Source organism: Columba livia, chromosome 1 (genome assembly GCF_036013475.1).
Source record: "Columba livia isolate bColLiv1 breed racing homer chromosome 1, bColLiv1.pat.W.v2, whole genome shotgun sequence".
NCBI classification, from domain to species: domain Eukaryota; kingdom Metazoa; phylum Chordata; class Aves; order Columbiformes; family Columbidae; genus Columba; species Columba livia.
This window is the reverse complement of record NC_088602.1, coordinates 205,458,647-205,482,922: the sequence shown is the minus strand read 5'-3', so window position 1 is coordinate 205,482,922 and position 24,276 is coordinate 205,458,647. Positions and strand designations below refer to the sequence as shown.

At 39.2% G+C, this 24,276-nt stretch overlaps 1 protein-coding gene across 35 annotated transcripts in view; it reads left to right on the top strand.

The window, feature by feature from the left end:
* CELF2 (CUGBP Elav-like family member 2) overlaps window positions 1-24,276 on the top strand; it is a 562,200-nt gene that overhangs the window by 425,035 nt on the left and 112,889 nt on the right. For 33 of the 35 annotated variants that reach the window (XM_065050162.1, XM_065050164.1, XM_065050154.1 and 30 more), the window contains one exon: window positions 2,832-3,028. In XM_065050162.1, the coding sequence (XP_064906234.1) occupies window positions 2,851-3,028 (178 nt within the window). In that variant the 5' untranslated portion in view covers window positions 2,832-2,850. Of the gene's footprint in view, window positions 1-1,928; window positions 2,663-2,831; window positions 3,029-24,276 lie in introns of those variants that run through there. The other 2 variants (XM_065050157.1, XM_065050167.1) reach the window with 2 other exon arrangements.

Below are 24,276 nucleotides of genomic sequence, written 5' to 3'. Positions count from 1 at the left end.
GATTTTGTTTTGACCCCAGAAGCTCTGTGACAACTGAACTGACAGGCAGGGGTGCTGTAAGGCTGTGTTCCTCAGTGGAACCTTCAAGTTCCATGGAATCTATAAATTTCGGTTTTTTCCCATTTCTATCTTTATGTTGTTTTATTTACTTGCTCAGTTTGTCTGCATTGTCTGTAGTCCTGCAGCTACTACTGGAGCTGGGTGAGGATGCTACTCAAAGTTCTATTGCTGCAGCAGCACTCATGCATTCCTCAAAACCCCAACAGCGAGAGTGGGATCCCTCCTCCAAGATGCTGAAGTCAAAGGAAATGCAATTTAGAAAGGAGCCCATCTGTGCTTGCAGAAACGAGTGCTCTCTCTATGGACTGAACTTGCCTATCAACCCCCCAGCATGCTGGCAGCTCAGTGAAACCCCTACTTTGTGGCAGAAAAGGATTATCAAGAAAAGTCTAACTTATGCTTGGTTTTCTTCCCTGAATCTGCATGAGTTAGTCGATTGGCAGAGTTGTTCATGGATTAATTAATTCAGGCAGCAAGTGACAAAACCTGTTCTCCAGAGCTTTGCATCGCAGTGTGCAGTAGCCGATGTGTGGAATCAGAACCTTTAGCCATGTTTATCCAATAAAGCATTTAAGGAATATGATCAATGTAATTCAACTCTAGTACCACCAAATTAAAGAAAGGGTTTAAGCATTTTATGGCATTATAAGACATCTTGGCTTGTGCCTAAAACTTTAGCTCAAAAAAGGAACTTGATGCTAATGGGCTCATTAACTTGAGAAAACAGTTATAAGTGTTTGGTTTTGTGTTTTCCTAAAAATTGGCTTATTAGCAATGGAAATTTTGATGTTCTTGGTGGTAAAGGTAGTTTGGGTAAAGGAAAAAGCAATGGAATAAATTCTTTATTAAATATGACCTTTGCTGTAATTTTGGGCTGAAGTTGCAGTTGTGTATGTATTTCTCGAAGAAGGGATCCAAGAGAGAATAGATGAAGGGCCAAAATAGTGTGTAAGCATTTTCCTTGACTATCTTAAGCTACAGGTCAGGGATTTCCCTTCCCATCCCCCTCTCCCTTACTAGGGGGGTTGTTTGACAGATTGGGTTTTACATAAAGGAATAGAAATTAGAAATAATGGAGTGATTTTCTAGCGGTGTAAATGTCATGCAGGTGCCTACTGCTTTGTGAAAGTCTCGAAAGTTGTTCCCATGGGGTATTGTTCAAATAAGACAATGAAGGTTTTTCTGGTTCTTAGAGATTTTGGGGTGGTGGGTCATTGGTTGGTTGGTTTGGTTTGGCTTAAGTGTTACGTATGTATGGAAAAAGCAGTTTCTAAGGCCTGGAGAACACATGATTGCTCCAGGTCTGCTTATGACCTGTAGAGCATCTTCAAAATGAAGAGCATGTGTAAGACAAGAGAGGGTATTTGTGCATGAAACTTCATGTAAAAGGTTGGACTAAATCCTTCAGTCTCTTATTCAGGCAAGGCTGTCACTAGAATCAGTAGGAATTTTGTCTTATAAATGAGTGTGATAAATTTCATTGTCTGCTGATCCATGTTGAAGACAATTCACAAGTGATGATCCAGCTTCTTGTTGTTGGTTGAAAATCTGCCTTTAACATAACTTTCTCCTTCCTGCAGTAAGCAGGGAAAGTGCTAAAATTAATATGGGCATATTAATGTGTTCAGGTGAATTATGCTTTCCTTGGTGGTAAGATGGGGGAAATGCTCTAGAAGTCACATCTAATTCGTGTTCTTTCTTGAAACCAAAGCATCCAATAATTATCACTTATGGAATCTCTAGCCAAATAAGTACTTGAAATTACTGTCCTTAATTATCAATAATGGCGTGAGGGTTTTTTTTGTATTTTTTACTTCTGTTCAGTATTTAAAATTCATTTGTTTTCCTTATAAGAATACAACTCTTCCTAAAACATAAAACGCCATTTGTCTGACAGAGCAGTTTCGTTTTTGCTACTAAGTTCTTTTCCTCTGCAAAAGTATTTGGTTGCTTTGAACTTTGGTGTACATCTTGAGATCAGATAGGGTAACAATTTAATTTACAGAGTGTGAAAAATTCCAAAAAATTAATGTCCGTTTGCAGGGAGAAAAACTTTTTGAAGCAGCATTTTAATTTTTGCAACAATGTAGGCAATTTTGCCACTGCCTTGTTTTTTTGTATTGTGCTTTTTTTTTAATGCCAGGATGCAATAAACAATGTCCTTTAAACTGGAGCTTTCCAGACTGTTTTTCATTTCTAAAGAGCGTAGGCAACTAATCGGCAGCAACCAGCCGCATAGCTGGAGTGTTTTCCATTCTGGGCAATATCATACTAATTTGATGCACACATGGATGCTTCACACAATCTGCAAATTCATCGCTGGCATCTTGCATTAGTCATCTGACAGATTGCCAAGTGTTTCATATTCCTTTCATGTGACTTTATTACAAAACACACACACGCTGCCTTATTTTTGCCAGTAGCCAGTTTAGCAAGAATTCACTGCAGCTCTGCTTACAACAGCCATGAAGAGAAATCTGCACTTACGTGCAACTATTCTCTGCTTCAAAATGCAAAAGTCCCGGTTTGCATTTGGCCACTCTCTTCTTATATAATGACATTAAGCAGCAGCCTGCAGAGAAAACCAGACTCAATGAAAAATGTAATCGCATTGGGTTTTGTTCATAATACTTATGCTATTAATTAAATATTGTTGTTTTTTTTTTTTCTGCTTTGTGCCAATTGACATCATCTTCTGTATCCAGTGAACATGAAAACTGCATAGTCTCCTAACTTGTCTTCTCTTTTTAATCTCCTTTTCAACTTTATAGTAACGGCACAGCTAACAAGATGAATGGAGCTTTGGATCATTCAGACCAACCAGACCCAGATGCCATTAAGATGTTTGTTGGACAGATTCCCCGTTCATGGTCGGAAAAAGAGTTAAAAGAACTTTTTGAGCCTTATGGAGCTGTCTACCAGATTAATGTTCTCCGAGACAGAAGTCAGAACCCTCCCCAAAGTAAAGGTACAGTAGTTGTGCTCTCTTTGCTTTCAGTTTTGCTTATTTTTTTTTCTGATGATCTTGTTTGCCTTCAGGATTTTCAAAGGGGTTTGCATCTGGGCTGTCTGTTTGGAAGCATACTGTGTTGAGCTATGCAGCAGTCCTAAGAAGAGAGGACTCCTGAATATCTATCGATTACTGTCTTCCTCTTCTTCTTAAATTGCAGTTTAAACATCTGTTATCTGGAAGCGTGCATTCCAACTGTGCAAAAAATAACAAAAGATTGCCATCCTTGTTTAAATTATTATCACCGAGAGACATGGAAACTTGAGTGGTCACTTTCTCAGGATTAGCTCATGAAAAACATAATTTTCTACTTCCTTTTGTTTCCTCTCTCTGCACCCCAGGTGGGAATAATTTTCAGGCTACAGAAGGGGAGGAAGGATAGCAGTGGGCTCTTCCTATGTCATTGCTCCAGAGACAATAAGAATTAAAAAATAGAGTCACCCTGCCCTTTTTCCAAAATCTGATTTTTTTTTTTTTTTGTAGTTATATTAAAGGAATGATTTTTGGCACTGGGGTTTTTCCAAAAGAAAGCGTTGTTTTTCCTTCCTACATTTTTTTCCATATGCATGTAGAGTATTTGTCCTTAACTATATTGCTTTCTTGAACTGTGCACATTTAGTCATGTGAGAATTCTGTGTATTATTGTTATGTATGGCTACGTAAGTATATACTTAGGTATACATATACTGTGTAAGTATATCATGAAAGTGAATATTTTGTTTCACAAAATACATTTTTCTCCCTAACTAGCCATATACTTTCATTTACACTTTGAGCTCTTCAGGGCTGGTACGTAGAAGTGGTAGCACTACAAATGATTAGTGCAGCTCAGAGGTGTAACTAGATATGCATGTGTGCCTGGCTGTGAGGTTACTAGATATTTATTCATTCTTACTGCACTCCTGCCACTGCTTCTAAAAACCTTTAAAGCACACATGCTATGGAGAATATTACAAAATTATTTTGTGGGCTAGCAGCTAACTAACAGTGCAAAACAGCGCTCACTTGAGATTTCCAGTTCAGTGAGGGGTAATTGCTATTGTGTGAGGCAGACAGCACAACTTTGGGTGCTCATGTGCTTTTGTGCAAAGTGCTGCCAAGGTTCAGCATTTCCTCCTTGCACTGGTATGGGGCAGAGGATCCCCTGAGTGGCTTCTTCCTTGCTGGCCCGATTTAAGTAGAATTGTCCTTTGAGTGATACTAGTTCATTTTGGGTCGCTTGCGTACATCAGTTCTGGTTAAAAATCTGGCTCTTTTGCACCAGGTGTCCCATCAGTGTCATGATGGGTGTTCATACCTTCCTGCTGATCAAATCCCTGTAGTAGACTGGGGACAGAGTTTTTAGCAGTGCCTGTTGTGGGAGGACAAGGGGTGATGGTTTTAAACTAAAGAAGGGGAGATTCAGGCTGGACACAAGGAAGAAATGTTTTACAATGAGGGTGGTGAGACACTGGCCCAGGTTGCCCAGAGAGGTGGTGGATGCCCCATCCCTGGAGACATCCCAGGCCAGGCTGGACGGGGCTCTGAGCAACCTGATCTGGGTGAAGATGTCCCTGCTCATGGCAGGGGGGTTGGACTAGATGAGCTTTGAAGGTCCCTTCCAACCCAAATTATTCTATGATTGCTCATTCCCACTGGTACTTCCAAAGCAGAAGGTATTTTTTGTCACAATGTTCCAGTGCAGTTCTGCTTCCAGCTCCCTCTGTTCCCTAGAATTGATGAATTGTAGCATGTAGACCTCTGCTATGTTAGCACAGAGCCCTCACCCAGTGTCTTTTTCTTGTAATGCTGGATAGGAGACAGCATTAAGAGGTCAAGCAACTGGATTTTCTGCAGTCAGGGCTGCTATGGATGAGCAAACTCCTACTTAGTTTAAACCACTAAAATGCTGAACTTTGAGACTCGTCCATTTAGAAGGAGCTGATTCCTGGGCCACAGAAATGCCTTCTCACTAAGCCGTAAATGAAGTGAGAATGATATTGTGGTTAGACAGAAGAAATCCATTGATTCCCATTTCTGTAGTGTTTTCCATTATACTGAACCTGTCTGTCAGGCAGCTGGAAGGAGCAGGGATTAAGCATGGGTCATGCAAATCGTTGTAGGCTAATTATGAAGGCTTGTAGTCCCAATATTCAATATTCTTTTTCAAAGGTGGTTGGTTGGTTTCTCATTGGTTTTGTTGTGATTTTTTGTTTCAGTTTTTTTTTGTTTGGTTTGCGGTTTTTTGCTTGTACACTTTTCAGCCATGCAGAAATGATGCTTTTATGCCACTTTAGCCATTATATGTTTTAATGAGTAAATGAAATTAATCCTCAAGAAAGACAGAGTAACCTTCAGACTTATATTTCCCTGACACAGCAACAAGCTCCTCCAGTGGTCAGTTTTTCCCTTGGAAGCTTTGGTGGGGTATGTCTCCGTGCTGGCTCTGTCCACTTTCCCGGCTGAGTCTGCCAGCAAGGTTGCTAGATATAGAAACCTCTTGAGTTTCTTGTGGCTATCTCTCGACTAGGAATGATCTTTATTTTCTTAATCCAGTAGCACAAAGGATTCTGTGTGAGAGTTTGCTAAGAATGTTAGAAACAAACCAACTAAAAAAAAAAAAAAGCCCTGAAAAATGTCTCATAGTCTTGTTGTCATCGTGATGCATGAGAAATACTTCACCTGTGCTATCTAATTGGCATTTAATAATGAAGCTGAGTTTTGACTTTTTGTTCAGAGGCGTGGTCAACTTCCATGCTCCTTCTCTGTAAAAACGCACACAAAACAACTATTTATATTTTATTTGACCTGAGGGGATTTGAGTAGTGCAAGGTGGTTTCTTGCCCATGCTCTTTCTGCATCACCTCCAGTTTCGCTGAACAGTGGCATCAAGGGGACTTTGTAGTTGGATAATGCCAGAAAAGGCCAATTTTTCATTTCATTGCAGGGCCATGGTTGTGTGTCTTGCAGGACATTCACAGGCTAGTGTCACCCAGAAATTGTCTCTAAATATTCTGCAAGCCATGAATTGCATAACAAAAATGCAAGTTGGTGTTACTACACTGTGCAGGGGAGGGAGCGGTGGTTTGATTTCATTCTTTGAAGAAAGGCATTTTGATTTTTGAAGGATTTCTCTCTTACCAGACAAGGGCTGTGTATTTCTGTTAGCTTGGCCAAGAGGGCTTCTCCAAATTGGACAGATATTTTTTTCTGATGATCTGTTTATGAAGCTGCAATCTGAGTCTCTCCCAATTCTGTCAAAAATAACCATAGGCTGCTTCTCTCTCTCCTGCTGTTATTAAGACTGTCTTTCATACCCTCCAACGACAGATGGCCTAGTTCATGTCTTTCCTTCTTTTTTTGTGTAGCTTGCCAGCTCTGCAAAGCTGAAGCTGGAGGAAGAGGAGGAAGACAGGTAGAAAGTTTTAGTCTCTTTGGAAAACTAGAGAAAAACCATCTTATTTCCACAGTTATATTGCTGCTGATGCAAATGCTGAAACTCAGCTTTATTAACTGGGAACTGCAGGAATGGCTGCATTTCCATGGGTGATGGCTGGAACAGCCTCCGTTGATAGGAAACTCCTCGTGCTTTCCAGAGTTTGCAGTTCTCCAGTTGTTTTTGGATGTGTGAAAGAGCTCAACAAAGTCATTTGACTTTGTGTTTATCCTGTGTTGTTTTGTAAGGCTATTTCCTCTTGCTGCAACAAGAGAAACCCAGGCAATTAAGTAAACTAAATTTAAAAAAAAAAGCAGGAAATCCTGTAACACTGAAATAAATGGCACTTTTAGCTTCTGGGGGCTAAGGGGATTCAAAGTCTAGGCAGATCAGCCCTCTCTGCTCCCAATCCGGCTTGCTCCCTTTTGTAATTTATTCTGGGTGGATAGATGACTTTTTTTTTTGGAGTGATTGTTGAAGAGAGCTTCTGTAATACCTCAAAAACAGCGAGCTCTATGCGAAGGCAGGATACACTGCCGCCGAGGTCCCTCTTCTCCCCCACTATTCTCCTAAGCCAGAAAGATTTCCTTGGCTGCTTTTTTTTCGGAATCCCAAATGATGAAGCGAACAGATGGCACAAGGCTACTGGTGCCCTCTGAAATGCAGCAGAAGAGTCTGGGGCCAGATCCACAACGTCCTTTTGGTACCTTGCCCCTGTTTCTCTACCTGTTAATTCTTGCAGGGATCAAGGTCTTCTAAACCGGGGTTGTGAGCCTGAACAGAAAGCAGGAGAGAGACACCCTTTCAACAACTAACTGTAGCCTTTTACAGACCCTTTAGCAGATTAGAGGGAGGCTGCTGAGTGAACAAGGATGTGCTGTAGTTAGAGGCCAGTGTTTATTATTATCCTATTTAACATGGTAATTTAAGTCTACCGGGAAGCATGAAGAGGAATCAGATAATGAGGCATTCATCTGCTGCGTACAGGAGAGACCCGACAGGCAAGGTATATAGGAGGCAGAAGTTATGTGGCTTGTTTGGGTACCATTTTGGCTACAGTTTAGCTCTTAAAAAAAGCTCCTGCAGGCAGGAGGGACTGTTCCTCCCGTCCAGCAGGTCCCTGCTCAGGGTGCCCCATTTTCTGTGTGGTTATAGGAGAAAAAGGAACAGAGCTGTGACACTCTGCTGGTCACACAAACCCATCCTGACTGTCCTAATCAGTAGCAAAGATATTCACCAACTGCTTCTTGCCTGTTCTTGCATCACCACCCAGCCAGTTGCACGCTCCTGCGCCTTGAAGCTATTTCAATGCATTGTGTTTTGCAAAACTACTTCAGTTGCTCTTTAAAAGCTCCCTTCAGTCAGAGCTCCAGGAGTCAGGGTTTCTGTACTAAATTTTGACTCATTTTGTGTTTTCAATGCACTCACAGGTCCACATGAATATTGTTTAGCTTTTGAGATCCAATGAGTTGCGTCATGAACATATATGCTGTCGAAACTGCAAGACTCAGGACCACTGCCATAATGCATGTGTGTTTTAGACTAAATTTTAGTGATTGTGCCTGAGATCTTCTGTTATAATTGCAGACTTGAAATCATTTATGCACTGAAAGAAAAAATGCCTAGTGTTTTGGGTTTTTTTGGTTTTTAACAGGTGACTTGTGCACTATATGAAGTTTCACGTGACAAAGTCTGGCAAAAGCCACATGTTGCTGCCAGATAAAACAGGAAGGAAGAGTGAATGATAAAGCTGAATTTTCAACTTGCAGTTTCTGGCTGTAGGATGTTTAAATTTAAACCTTAAAGAACCTTAATTCCATAATTTTATATGGGTTAAAAGTAACATTATAAAATATATTATAGATATGAGCTGATGTTTATAAGAGGTAATTCTTATATGATGAATCTACTGGAGTTTTTCAAGAGGTTTCTCTGAAGGTGGACAGGTGTGAAATTGTGTATATAATCAATCTGGATTTCCCAGGGGCATTTCACACAGCATCACACAGGAGACTAATACATACGGTTGCTGGTGAAGCAGAGAAGGGCCCATTTTCAAATGGAGAAAGGAACTGGTTAGATGATCGAGGGCAGATTAGAATGGGGGAAAGGTTGCAAGCCAGGGAAAGAGAGGTGATGATGATTGGAGAGCAACAGGGACTGCTATTGGAGATCGATACTTTTTCACTCTCTATGTAAATGACTTTGACAGAATGAACCACCAACTTGTTATCCAACTTTTTGGATCATGCAGAAAGGACTGGATGGGGGTGAAGGCACCTGGTGACCTGGAGAAAACAATCCAATACAAAGAGATTCAGTTGGGTAAAACTAACCGTGAGCAAGAAGAGTAAATTTGAGTTTTGAGTGAACACATATTGGATGACTGAATTTTTGGAAGATTCGGGAGCAGGGGAAGATTTGAAGAGTGCATATATCATAAAGGACTGGCATTATGTTTTGTATCCATGTGGTCAAAAAGGCACAGAAAATACAAAGCTGTATAAATGGAAGCATTGAATATAGCTTTCAAGGAAATACTGTGCCACTTAAAGAAGGATTTTTTTGATCATGTTTAAACTACAGTTACCAATATTTAGTACTATTCTATGGAAAAGGGCAAAGGTCCAGAGAAGAGCGGCATGATTTTGTATGAAGTCAGGAAGGGTTAAGCCATGGTGAAAGGTTCAAGAAGGTTAACTTGTAAAGGGCTTCAAGCATTGACTTACAAGAAAGCTAAAAGGGGAAAAGCTGAGGAAGAATACAGGACTGTACCTTGGTTTGGAAAGAAAAAGTTATACCGGGATACGTTTGAAGTTTCTGCTGTATGTTGAAGTGCATACTGAAGGCAGGAATAGGTAAGCGCTTTCAATTAATATTAAACCCAGAGACTGAACAGCATAAGCTTTTGATTGAGAAACAGCAGGCCAACAGGAAAAAGACAAACAAACAAACAAAAAACCTTCTTAAGTCAGTTTTTTTTTCCTTCACTTGCAGAGCAGGGAATGATTTTCCTGAGGTAGCAGTAAGAAAAGTTCCTGAAGAAACTTTTCTCTTGCTCGCTTCCATTTAGTATGTTGATATAACATGTGACATGACTGTTCCCCATGTCCCAGTACAGTTTCACCCCGTAAGCAGGACGAGGTGCCAGGGCTCCAGTGTACACAGCTGACAGTGGCTTATCTATGTCCAGTATGAAGAGGGTCTGAGATTTCTGATGACCCCTGATATTTTTGCATTGCTTTGAAGAGAAGGAGCAGATGAGGATAACGTCCCATTGCGCACTTGACTGCAAACCTGTTGCCCACATAAATCAGTCTCACTGTGTATCTCCATCATTAACCATGGCAAAAAAGTCAGTCCCTTTAATACTGAAAACGATCACAGCAAACCCAACCCAATCAGACGGTGCAGAAGTAGTGGAGGATCTTTGGGAAGACAGTGAAACAGGAGCGGGGGTTTGTGACGGCAAAATAGGAAGAGTGAAGGATGTTGGGAGGATTGGATAGAAAGTGTTTTTTGGTTGTGGTGTTTAAAGAGAGACACAGCACGTTAAACCTTCCTTAGCTTTGTTTCTGAAGTTCCTATATGTAGCATGTGAATCACCGGAGCTGTAGCAGAATTAAGCTTTTTTTAAGGCATCTTTTCACTCTATGTTTTTACAGTATTTATCACAGTGGGGGCTTGCTCCAGAAGTGAGGGTTTGGGTGTTGCTGTAAGAAATTAATAAAAATAACACATCTCTAAGGGATTAAAGGAGATCGCTTTGGGGCTCATTGGTTGCACAGTTTTGTAGCAGCTTAACTATGATTTACAACTGTATATGAATTTTCAAAATTAAACTAAGGCTTTATAAGCACATTATAATTACATCTATGCTGAAAAAGTGCACAGACTTTAACTACATGAATTGGTTTAGTTAAATTGATAGAAAAAGCAAATGCAGACCAGCCATTTGAACAGTAGGGCTTCATATTCCAATTGTGGTTTTCTTAATCGGTCTCTAATGTTCATATTTGATAAACACATGAGGAAAAGGCAAGTAAGGTAAAAGGATGCTTGAGCTTCACTTCAGGCATGCAATAGATTCAAGCACTTTCCAGGTACATTCAAAAGCTCCAGGAGTACAGGTGAAAATATGAGCTCAGTTTTCTGGACAGTTCAAGAAAAACAAGACAACAGAAAAGGAAGGGGTATGTCTGTCTGACTTGTTTTTTCTAATTATATCTAAAAACAATTGAAGGCTAATGACTGAGGATTAGGGGGCTTAAACCATAATGGGTTTCTGTTAAGACAATGCTGGAAAAGAATATTTTCCACAATAGTTAAAAAAGGCAGGCAATTATTTGCTATAATGTTGACTTCTTCAGCACACTGTATCGTATTTGCCTACAGAATATTTTAGAGCAACTTTACAAAAAAAATGCCAAAATGTGAATGGGCAGTATGTTTTTTGTAATGCTAACATTACATCAGAAAAAAAACACATAGGCAAGCAGTTGAAACAGCTTGAACTTTCAATAAAATTGAAAAAAAAAAAAAGCAGCTAATCAAATTTCATTGTTGAATCTGAATAATATGCCAAACCTCAGTCTCTCAAATAAATAATCTCAAAGGCAGAAATTGTAATGCATGGAAAAATCTAAGTCAAGTCATGCACGCACTTGCATGCAGGAATTAATCAATGGATATAATACTCAGACATCAAATCACATGCATGTTTAAATATTGTGAAGATTGGTGCCTACATTTAAAGCATATACCTCTGTAATAGTGCCAGATACTGTCAGCTGGAGATTTATGGTACCCGATTTCTTCAGTTGCATATTAAAGCTCCCATCAATGAGTTTCGATCTTTCTATGACATTGTTGTGGCACTGAAATTCTTTCCTCTTCCAATTTTCTATTAAATGAATAACCATACAATATTTATCTGTTTGCCACATAAAAAATGACAGGTGCTTTTTTTAAAGAACAGTCACTTAAAAAACAAAAAAACAACAACACAACCCTTCTCTTACTAGATAGTGTTTCTAGTACTATTCAATTCTAATGCTGCTCATCACACAGGAGGAGGGTTTGCAAAGGATTTGAGAACCGGTCTGAAATTTTCCCACACTTTGGCATGGAGCTCAAAGCAAGAAAACATTTGACAACTGAGCAATTTCAAAAATGAAGTGTAATTGGGGAGTAGCCTTATAAGCATGTATTTCAGCTGCACTGCAGCATCCAATTCTCTCATTTCTACCACAAGAACACATTTTATTGCTTTCATCTTCTGCTCCTGTCACCCCATTAAAATCACACACAAGTGCACATGAACACCTATGTGCAAATAAATAAAAGCTTAAAATGAAAACCCACAATGCAAAAAATTTAGCTTATTAAAAGATAGGAGAAGAGACTCCCAAGAGAGTAAGAATTCCTCTTTCTCAGCTGAGATGATGTGAGAGATGTGGAAATATTACAATGGTGGGTCACATTAAAAAGTTAAAGACCATGTAAAACATTTTAGCATAAATATGTTTTCAGTTTTGCTAGTTAGGAGATTAAACTTAAACCCCAGGAAGGCCTTGAAAAGATGTCTGCTGTTCTTTATCATTTTAAAATACATTACAAAATGGATTTATGTGTAGTATTTGCAGTATAGTTAATTACTAGCTCATTACCTCCATCTTCCCCAGACCATTGCCAGCCTGTATTTCTGCTGGAGCAGAGTAACAAGAGTGATGCAAGTATTGGTGATGCTTTAGCTTTGGTAGGACCTACAACCTTGTCAGTGCCAGACTTCTGTGATACAAATGGCAGGAAAGGATGTGCCATGCCAGTTGTAGTATTGCTGTTTTTCAGACATTATTTCCATAGTATATTGTAACCATCAGCATATTTCAAAAGAACAACAAGTATCTCCCTAAGTGGCTTCTAAGCCTGGTTTGAGCTTAACTCAAGCTGGTGAGCTATGGGTGGAAGACTGTATATGCCATATAAATCTCCTGGTCCATCTATCTCAGGGAAGAAGGCATTTTCAGAAAACTGTGTCTTTCTAATTGCTCATAAAAACACTCTGAGACAAGCTGGTGAATAGATTAAATTTGAATCTTTCCAGTGGATCTTTCAGGTTTTCACTGAACCTAATTACTGTCTAATCTATGCCCATGAGGATGCAGTTTTAAGCGGGACGTTAGACTTTCACTCTGCAGATTAAATTCTGTGGTGCATAAATTCATTATTATTTGTGGAGGAAAAAAGCTTCAGTGTCTACTACCTCGTGGTTTTAATTTAAAATAACTAATACAACTGAGTCATGCATTCTCTTAGAATAAGACAAGCTGTGAAGAGGTGGAAGATATTTTGTAATAAACCATGTCTCTTATTTGCCGAACTGAATTGGGAAAAGTTATTTTTCAAACAATAATTAAACTGTCCTGGTAGGCCAAGGTGTCACTATTTCAATTGCAGTTTTAGGGACCTGTACTGCAACAGGGAGTAGATTAATATAATGTATGGCATGGAACTTTTTAGCTGCAAGGATGAGCATGGCACCATAAGGAGCAGCGCTGCTGGTTCAGCCACAGGTCTCCAGGTGTTTTACAAAGGGAGACAAATATCATCAACCCAGTTTTTACCAGCTGGAAGAAATGAGATACAGAGGCCTTGTGGGGGACTCTTCCCAAAATTTTTGAGTTGCTTTGAGCAGGCAGAGGATAACATCCTGCCCGTGCCATTGTGTCACCTAGATAAAATCTGCTCCCTTCACTCTCAGTGCTTGAATCCCTGAGCTGGTTGACACAAAGATTTTGCCATGTTAAGGCTGCCCCAGTGAGATCTGCAGTAGTTTATTTATGTGTTAGTAAGATCTGGTGAGGACAACAGTTAGAAAACGAGTGTGGAGCAGACCCATAGGCACTGGCTCCCACTCTTCCTATGCCCTCCCTAATTAAAACAGTGAGTATTAAACAACAGGCTTCCTTTATTATTTGCCGATCATGGGATATAAAAATCATTGTAGATTTAAAATGGACTATATTAACCCAAGCAATTCCAATGGGGCTTCAGTTTCTATAGTGAAAAGTGTTGTGTTGTCTCTGGCTCAATTAGATTTTTCTCAGTGTCAATTTTAATTCACTTCACCGGAGCGTGGGGGAACTCTCTGTGGAAGGGAAAATGTTACTTCTGAATGAGATCCTCCTGTAGCCTACATTTATTTAAGAGTTTTAAAATGCTTCGCGGTCCCACGTTCTCCCTTGAACGTCTGTGATTGTGTGCCGTAAGAGCTCAACGAAATCACTTGATGTTTCTTAATGTGACAGGCATTCTTGTTTGAGCAGGAGGATGGAAATGGGGAGAGTGAAATCCTTGGTTCTCTCTTTTTATTTAATACCAAAAAAAGAAATAAAGCCTCGGCAAACCTTGATGGCCAAATAGACATAATTACGTTGAATATTTCTGATCCTTACAAACATCCACCCAGCCATGTGTACAGAGATGTAAAAACTAAGAAGCAGGTTTCCATTTGCAATGCTGAGTGAATCCAGAGCAGAAGCGGATTGGCCCGAGAAGCCGTTTTTTCCCCTTTAGACTTGGCATTTCTCTCCTCTTATGGCCCTCGGCACTTAATCGTGGATTGCTTGGTTACATTCCGCTTGGTGCACACTGCTGGACTAGCCCAAATTGTACTGTTCCTTCCCGATGTTTAAAGGGCAAAATGGAGAAGATCTTAATTTTGATGGTGCTTCCTGTTGTTGTGAGAAAGAGAAGAAAATTAAAAGAGCCTACAATAGAAATGTGGAGGAAGGTTTCCATAGACAAGGGCCTGAAATGCCCACTGTCTGTAGGTGGGGCTTTCCAAAATACTTGTTTCCATCATGCTTAGCAGGTTTCTCTTCCTATCCCTATACCTGTCCTTCCAAAACTTCATTAAATTCTCAATACAGTAGATGTATGGATATTTGTACACAATGAAGTTTTACTTTGTTTCTGTTTTTTTCATTTTTTGTGGGGTTTTTGACTGATACCTCCCAGTTTCCAGTTTTGCAAATGATTCTGGCTGCTTTCCAGCATATTACTGGTCTACCTACAGGAAAGCACCTGGGATTCTCACCAAAACCACTCACCTGGGTCAATGGGTGTGAATCTCTTTTCTGCTTTAGACAGAAGATGATACCATGGCATGATGCTAGAGTGCCCCATAGCTATTGATAATACCAGCTTGTGTATGAAAGGTAAATATTAAATTGTCTCGGAAGAGAGACAATCTTTGTTTTTCAGAAGAACTGAGCAAAATGGTCCATGAAATTCCGGCTTCCGAGTGCATCATCTCCCAGCCTTCTTGCCTTTCCAGTCCTGAGCTGTTAACATGCAATGCCTTTCTGTATTTTGTTGCTTGCTAATTCTTGCTTGGGTATACATTGAGTTAAAATGTGCTGCATGAAAGTGGCGAATTATTATTCTTCTTATTATTATCATCATTATTTAGATACTGCAGCCTAAGTAGTTCAAAAAAATCTCACAACTAAAGGTCAGCGTAGCTTGTAGGTTTACACATGCACAGTACAAGTAACCTTCAGAAATCTCCTCATGACAAGATAAGTGCAGCAATTATATTTAAATGAGTCCCGGAGAAAATTTCACTGTAAACTACATTAGCAGGAGTGTATGCTGTAAGAGGATTTAATTGAATTAATGCTACTTACTATCAAATGCTCCATCTAGTGTATTGCCAGGTCTCCTTATTACTAAGAATAATATTTGGTTCATAAAGACCCCTGTTCAACTAAGCACACAGTCCTGATGACTTCAGCAAGTGATTAAAGTTAAAGCCTGGTCTTCACTGCTTTGCTGAATAAGAATAGGCTTGAAGCTAAGAACAAGTATCGGTGTGTGTACATAACACATAATCACTGAGCCCTTTAAGAAGGCTGTTTATGGAGATTCCTCTTAAAGATGGTTTTCCAAATGTCTAGTAAAGGTGTGATCATAGAATCATAGAATGTCCTGAGCTGGAAGGGACCCACAAGGATCATCGAGTCCAACTCCTGTCCCTGCACAGGACAACCCCACAGTTCACACCATGTGTCTGAGGGTGTTGTCCAGTCTCTTCTTGAACACTGTCAGGCTTGGGGCTGTGACACCTCCCTGGGGAGCCTGTTCCAGTACTGCAGCACCCTCTGGGTGAAGAACCTTTTCCTAATATCCAAACTGTCCTTTCTAGTTTGAGAGTAACTGTCACAGATAAAGGTTGCACCAGTGATTAAAACCAGCAGCCTGAGCACAAGTCTGGGTGCACAGCAGGAGGGGTGTCAGGGTGACCTGTGCTGGGGTTTTGGAGACCTCCACTAATAAGGGCTGTAACTGATCATGATGGCAGAGGGATTTTGTTGAATAATCCTGGTGGTATTTTTAATGCTGTTATTAATGCAGGATTCTTATTCTCACATTATACAGAGATGCCAAAATGAGATCCAGGAAGGTATTTTGTGTGACTTCCTACATAAAAGCAGAAATGCAAATAGGCTACGTTAGCATATTCACATTATATAAATGTAAAACTCAGCCGCATGGAAACACAGTGACAGAGCCAGAGATGTGTTTCAAGCCAGTGATAAAGATATCAACAGTTTTCCTATTCTGCTCTTATGTTTTAACCATTAAAGAGAAAATGTGATATATTGGATGTTTTTGCAAAATACTTTTGAATGTCAAAAATATCATTGAAGTATGCGTCTCCTTTATGTTTTGTATTATTTATTTCCCTTTCAAATGCATTCTTTAAAAGAGAATACATGAAAACTAGCAAAAAATCCTTTTATTCTCCATTCAGCACCAAAACAAACAACAACAACAACAAAAAAAGGTTTCATGGAAATTGGGAAACAGTGGAATAGTTTCTAAAGTAACTTTATTGTTGGCTGAATCAAATGGCAAAAGTTTTTATTCACCTATGCATCTAACATTTTAATGATCCACATGTCATTCCCAAACTTCACCCACCCATGTTTATGCATGCAGTTACCATTCTGGTACCACCAGAATGCACATGCCATTCAAAGGACTTACGATCTCCTCTTTGTTTTTTGGGGAAAAAGAAAGAGTAATTGCCTGTGTCAACTGATGTTCATTACACGGAATTGTTTATCTCTCTTAAAAAATCATTGATCTGCTTTTCCCCCGTGAAAATATTCAAGGTGTCAGTTCACAAAAGAGGAATCAGCATGTCGAGCAGCAGCCTGGCAATCTGTGCTGCAAGGAGTGAGCGTGCAATGTTCTGTGCAGCAAATGTCACAAGTGCTTGCTGTCTTTAAAAATAAAAGGTAAATATTTTGTGAGGATGAGAAACATTATTACTATTGCAGTCAGGTGTGATTTGGGGGAACAACGTGTTTGAAAGTATGGATTTTTTTGTACATTTGTAGGTAGCATTTATGGTTTAATATCCGTTAGGCAGCATCCGGCATGAACTGTTTGTTTCTCCCTGAGTTTCATGGCATTATTTTACCTTTAAGTAGAATATTACAAAAGGTAATTTAGTGTGTTGCTCCCATTGGTATGCTCATGGTTAACTTTTTAATGACTTCCTTGAAGTAGGAAGAAGGGGGGGAAACTATGGGTTTTTTGTTTTTTTGCTAGGGAATATACAGTATTTACATTTCATGGGGAGTGCCCATGGTACATTGTGTGCACACAGCAAGTCAGAATTGCAGCCGCCTTCGCTGTGGTTCAGGGTCAGTGCGCCACTGATAACAAAGGAACCCAAAATCTGGGGCTCCAGTCTTGTCCACGTGCTCTTATTATCATTTGCTGTTTGTATTGCAGATGCACGTAACAGATTGTACAATATGCTGTACAAACAGATTGGTAAAATGATCTTTGTCCTGAAACACTGGCGGCATAGAGGAACAAGAAGAATTGAAAGCACGCCTGCAGCAAAAGCTGCACAGCACAGACGGCAGAGTTTTGGACCCGTGTCCTCAACAAAAAGGGTTTTGTGCATCTTTATTGAAGCAAAGATCTGTTCTTTCTGATCTTACTGTAATGGGCTGAAATTTTAAATAAGATTTAAAAGAAAGTAGCACAAAGATCGTTAGAGAGTGAGTAGGAGAGGGGAATGTGCCTACTTTTCCCTTTTCTTTTTTTTCTTCTCATCTAACAGCATTTATCCTCCTCGTGCCAAATCAAGCATGTCAAAGGAGCAGACTTTCAAACTTTGGGTAGTTGTTCACAGTATTGGAACAACACCCTGAAAAATAGAAAGGCCAGGACGTGCAGGGCTGGGGCTTCGCTGACCCAGCTTGGGGATGCTCAGCTCATGGAAACTCTGACACTCTGGAAATGACAACAAGAATGAGCCTGCAAACTTGGCTTGCTCTCACCGGGCTACTCAAACAGGAAAAATTTTAATACTTAATGTCTTTTTCGTCAGCCAGGCCATGTAAAGAGATCATCCACTTATGCCCTGTGCGGTTAAGAAAAACAAGAATTGCTCATCTTATTTATTGAAGTAGCTCATGTGCGTTCCAAAGTGCCTGGATGTTAGCTTGTGGGGGAAGGAGGAGTGGACATTAAGAGTAATCTAATTGAAAATATTTTTTGTGGGAATAGATTGCTCAGTGAATATATATCATCTGCAGCTGGTAGAATAATGATATAAGCCTGTTTATATGTTTTATTAAATTAATAAACCATTTACATGAAAACAGAGGTGCCTGGATTGTGCAGGCAGCTCTTTCAGAGGATCTTTCCTCAGGGACGCAAAAAGATTTTGCTGTTTTGAAACACTTCTGTTTCTCTTTCACATGAAAGTGCTCTCTCACTAAAATTATTAGAGAAAATAGTTTTCAACTCTGATGTATTGCTGATTTTTTGCCAGTGGCTGTGGCCAGTAGTGTAAGTGATTGGAACTACTGAGCACTTGGAATTCAAATAACTTGTATTGACTTTGTGGTAAAAGAAATGTTATGTGTGGACAGGATATAAAATCTGGACCCATGTGGTTTTCTTGGTTTGAGGTACGATGGTAACTGAACATGTCGAGATGCAGGGCTCAGCGTCCCTGGCTCCTCATGGCTGAGCCACTATGGTCTTGGTCAAGAGAGGTGAATCTCTAGATTAGGCAAGAGATCTCATGTTCCAAGATGCAAAGGTGTCAGGTTTGGCAATGTAACTCAACTGAAAAGAGATCTGCTAGCTCATCCAGCTTGTTGTCTGCCAAATCCACGCTAGTTCTGTTTAGTGCATTCCTAAATATCTTGTCCAATTTTATGTGGAATTGAACCATGGGATGCTGTTTCCAGCTCCTCCCCTCCTCCAAGATTAATTGTTTTATTATTGTACTGTAAACACACAGAGCCCTAACATTTTTTTGTGTTTTGTTCCCCCCACTTTATTTATTTTCTGTTGTATAATCTGTGTTCTGCGCTAATACTGATGAATGCGAGGGATGCATTTTCTATCATGTAAAATAGTACTGGGGATAAACTCTGACTAAGATTTTGGCTGACCTCCTCTTCAGGCTTAGATCAAAAATTAATTTGTCTTTACCCAGGTGCTGTGCACTAAGCTTTATTGGCATAGGGAAGAGCCACATACTCTGTGTTCTTTGGAAGGAAAAAAAAGTGGTCATATAATCACTGAGACAGTAAACAGTCATTTCCAATCTAGTAATATTTTATATGAACTGGCACTGTATGTTGTATATCATCCATCTTGCTAATCCTTGTTCCACATTGCCTCCCACTTGAGGCCAAAAACATTACGGCTGTGCCAGAGAGTGGGTGGAAAAATAGCCTTATTATTAACCTAAGTTGAAGACATAATGGCTTTTTGAATGTCTTCATTCACAGATGCAGTCATACTAAAATATTAATACCCTTAAGTGTAGAGAAACAGAACTTTCATTTAAAATTCATTGTCCATGTGTGCTGCAAAAGTGAAAGCCTTAAAAAAGTGTTGTGAATACCCTGTACCTTTTGTTTTATGTTTTGTCTTATAAATTCAAGTGTTCTGTAATAAAGGAGACAGACTATTCTTCTGAGTAGGTTTTGAGCAATGTTGCTGCCACCACTAGCATTGTCTTGTGGTAACTGAGTGTTTCTCCAGTCTTCTGTTTCTTTTTAAACACAGGAAATAATTAAATGGATATTGAAACACAGATAATGACTTTTTAGTACCATGATCAAGCAGAATTGCATTGCCAATGTCAGTGTTTAATTCTCAAGCTCGAGGGCTTCAGAGGTATTCAAGATGCCTCTGTTTTCTGGGAACAACCATCATGGGAAGTAGAGGAGAAAACTGCGAGCCTTACCTAATTAGTCTTCATAACACTCCAGAATACTTGATTTACAAGCAGAAATGAAGGACCTAGCAGTGAAAACTGAGTAAATCTGCAGCACAGAAAAAGATGTTGCTGTTCTTCAGCTGTAGTCGTGGTTTCCCTTTTCTAGGTCTGTAAGTGACTTCTGGGTGTATCTTCCCAGGTAAAATATGAACCTTACACAAACATCTTTGGGAAGTGTAAGAATTGCTGTTGGGAATTCAGGGTGGGGGGAAAATCTTGATTGTACTAATTTATGACTAGCATGAACAAAATGTGTCCCCTTTTAAAAAGGAAAAAAATAAAAAGGATTCAACCCTATATTGTATCGGTCCATGTTGTAAATCAGCCTAATTGCTTTAGAATTCAGAAGTGTTTCATCATTTTAAATTGGGCTTGTCTTATATTTAGTTCCACATTTTTGATAACTCTGCAGGACTAATCTGAAGCCTGCTGTTGCACATGAAAAGCTTTTTTTCTCCTATCTATTAAGACTGATAGAATGAGAGGAAGTTGACAAGTAATCTCTTAGTTATCTCTGTGTCAAAGCTTATGATATGTATTATAGTGAAAACGTGCAATATTCAGCTTCAGAAATAATTTTACTATACATTAAGGTTTATCTTTCTTGCATACAAAATTTGAGAGTGAGTATTGCTGCAGTCTGATAGAGGATTTCAAATTGCTTGGAAACATCTTTAGATTTGCCCTAATAGGGCTTAGTAGGAGCCAAAATATTGTACAAGATATGGGTCTCAATCTTACCAGGACTTCCCTCCAATCACATCCTTATTCCCCTGTCCCCCATCTCAAATGGGAAAAGAAATTGCATACTTTTAGGACATTATTTTGCAGTTTCTATGTTGACTTGTATTCTGTGGATAAGTACAACTCATCTGTGAATAGAGGGGTTTGTTTGTTTGATTGTTTGTTTGTTTGTTTTATGAAAAGACCAAGAAATGCTTGTTGCCAATAAGAACTGGTGGTTGCAAAGCTCATTTGACAATCTCCCCTCTAACCCACCAGTCCTCAGTTGTCCTTTAGTTAAAGTTTGCATAGTTTTTCCTTAAACTAGATATTTTAAGCAAGAATAACATGTTGAATAAAAGATGGGACACAGTGTAACATTATCTAAAGGATACTGCTACCAAAATATTGTGATTGTTCAGGTTGGTCTTCATTTAAAATGAACACTGATTAAAAGAAAGAACATTGTGTCAGAGAAGCAGAAGAGGGTGAAGATGAAATACTGTACAAGGACTTCTTGGATTTTTTCTTTATTTTATTTTGGAGTTTGTTGGTTGTTTTTTTTAGCTTTCAGATAAGTCTGGGGACTTTGTTCTAAAGCTCTAAGATTTCTTTGGTAGCAAAGCACATCCGTGATATTTTGTTGGACGTGTTCCTGTGGCTGCCATGGTGACCTGCGGAGTAAGCTGTACAGAATCATGCTACTCCAAACGTGATTAGATACATTCAGGCTCCGCATTCTATTGATGCCAAGGAACACTGAATAGTTTCATCTACTTTGCAGACAAGCTTCAGTGTAAGCCCTCCTGCCACTGCCTGCTCAAGGCCACCTTTGACAGCCGCAGGAGCCAACACATCGCTGTTTAGGCACTCGTTTTGTTCCTTTTCTCTATTTTTCCTTCTCCCTCTGATTAAGTTGCCAATCATCCAGCTCCTTTCTCTTCTTGTCTTGATAAGTTGCCAATCATTTCATACAGCCTATACCTCTCTAGCCAAGTATTTCTCTTGTCATAAACTTGGAAACAGGCTGCTGAAGATTTATTTTAAATCTCGGTCTGATTAAACGCCACATCTTGATCTTTGCAGAGCCCTACGGCCTATATATCATGGTACTATCTTGTTTGGACTGCTCTGAACTAGTATTAAGTAGAGGTCTTCAGATGTGTCCTATGGGTTGTCGAACATACCCTCAATGTTCCCTTCCCTTAATAGGTATTAAATATAGCTGAATAGACTTTTTAATCAGTTTTCCAAGTCATACGTGGTTGATAGTATCAAGAAAGAACCAGTCCATTCTATGAAGACTTCTGGGGGGAATAATGTGTTTACTTGTATGATACATTGGTTTTTATTGTTGGGGTCTAGTTAGCAAATCATTTATATAAAGATTGCAAAGCAGTAGTGTTATTTAGGAAAGTTTTCAATAAATGAATATCAGTGGGAAATGAAGAAAAACTGAAAGTGTTTACCATGAAAAGTGTTTTTAAAATTAATGTTTATGAGATTGCAAAATCATTTTGTGGGGAAATTATGGGAAGCCTTACTCTGGGAAATCTACAGATAGGACCAGATAAAACTTTGGAAGAATCACATGTGGAAGCATAATGTTGTCCTCTCTGGGAGGGGAGCTTAGCTGAATTTTCCTGTCTGTAACAGTTTTATAATTCTATTAAAACTGCTTTCCTAGATTTACAAGATAACTGTTTCCCACAGTATTTATACTTCATTAGTTCATTTTCCAGTCACAAGGAGAAGACTGTATGAATCATCTTAGCTTCTCCCTCATTTTGAAAGTACATGTTTACATGTGTATTCTGCATCTCCCTTCATTGATTTTACATTAATCATCAGACAAAAAAAATAATGATAAAAGGGGATAACAATCTCTTGCCATGAGTATTTTCCCTGCTCCTGTGAGGCTGCCCATGCAAAGTGAAATGTTATCTGTAATTCTTCATATGAACACTTTATTTTCACACTATTAGTCTGTGCAAATCAAGATGCTGCACAAGGGGCAAACATGAGTCAGACTGGGAAGCTGTTGTGAGATACTTCTCAAATATCTCTGAGCTTGAGCTTTCTAAACATGGATCCCCCACATGAAGCGCGTTCTTCATTCTCATTGCTTGTGCTCATTAAGCGCTGCCATTTATTTTTGTGTGTATGCACAAATATATGGCTTTATTACTAAAGTGGTTTGTTTATCTTTGCTGCTGCTGCATTTATTTTAGCACTCATCTAAACAATTAATTAGGGAAACACTTGAGTGCTGAATACACTTCTTCAGATACCACTCAGTTGTGGTTTTTTTATTTCCAGGAGCATCAAGCATTTTAAAAAACTTAAAAAAAAAAAGTCTTTTCATTTTTTTTTCTAACTGTGCCTTTTTCCCTCTTGTTTGAAGCTTCCACAGGCAGAGTATATTGCTTTGAAAGATCATGGGCCCCGTTGATAGTTCAAAGCCAAGTGAAGATGATGCTTAAAGTTCAAAGACTCTGTAGAGTTCCATCTTCATCTGCATGAAATTGTTTCAACCGTCTAGAAAGACAGAAGAGTTGCCAGGAATACCTTCTATTTCTTTTAGTATTATTATTACTATAATAAAAAGGCTTAATTGGAGAATGTGTCACTGCTAACAAGTTCAGGAAAAGTGAAGCTCCTTAGATGAAACACTGCTTGAAGGTGTACAGAGCATAGGAAAGGCTTGACATGTGCTGTGACCCTGCAAGAGTGAAACTGTGAATGCCTAGAAATCAATACAAGATATGTAAGGGTTTATAATTTTGAAGTCAAGAAAGAACTGAAAGTGTTTGACTGAACCTTAGACAAATGGAGCAGGGAGTATGACATATTCAGACAATGGATTTATACCCAAGTTTTAAAGATGGGGAAAAGTAACACACTTCTAAGGAAAAAAAGTTTTCAAATAGATGAAAATTTGCTCCCTGAAATGGTGTGTATATTGTAACAAATTGTGATGCAGAGTGGAGGCTTTGTCAGGTCTTCGACTGGCAGAGGATGGAGCCCCTATTAGGTGGCTTGGCCAAAAGCGGTAAAATATGGGGTTGGGTGGCCTTGGATGTTGGGGGAAAATACGTCTTCACTGACTGAAGCTCAAGGCAATTTGAGACAATATTTTACCTATGTTTTCCTGTGCTCCTTATGTGCCCCTTAAGCCAGCTTGAATGTTTTGTATTGATTTCTTCTGTTTCCTATAAGCAAACTTTTGGAGGAAACATTCCAGACTGCAGTTGGTTAGATGGAAGCAGCACTTGAAAGTAATGCTCTGCTGTTACTTACATCACTATTATTGAAGTATCTTTTTACCATTTTTTACCCTTTTTCTTTTTTTTTAATGATTTCTTCACAGTATTCCTTTGAGCTCAGGATGGTTTTTTTTCCACTTTAGAAGGAGAAGCTGAGGCACAGGGAGATTAAAGGCCAGGTTGTTCAAAAGTGTTGAGGCACCTAAAGATTCACATGGGCCTTGAACATTATTTTCAGAAGAATTTCAACACTCTATTCCTAGAAATGAATTATCCCAGGTCAGCTTTAGATTCTCTTGAAAGAAAGGTATCCAATTCTTCCAGATCCAGACAAGTGTTGAAACCAACCTATACAGCATCTTAATAAACTGGGTAAAGGACAGGATTGAGATTTTGTTGTTCTTTTTTTAATGGATTTTAATTAAGTGTCAGCAATAGCAATCTTTCCACCCTATGCCTTCTTTTATAA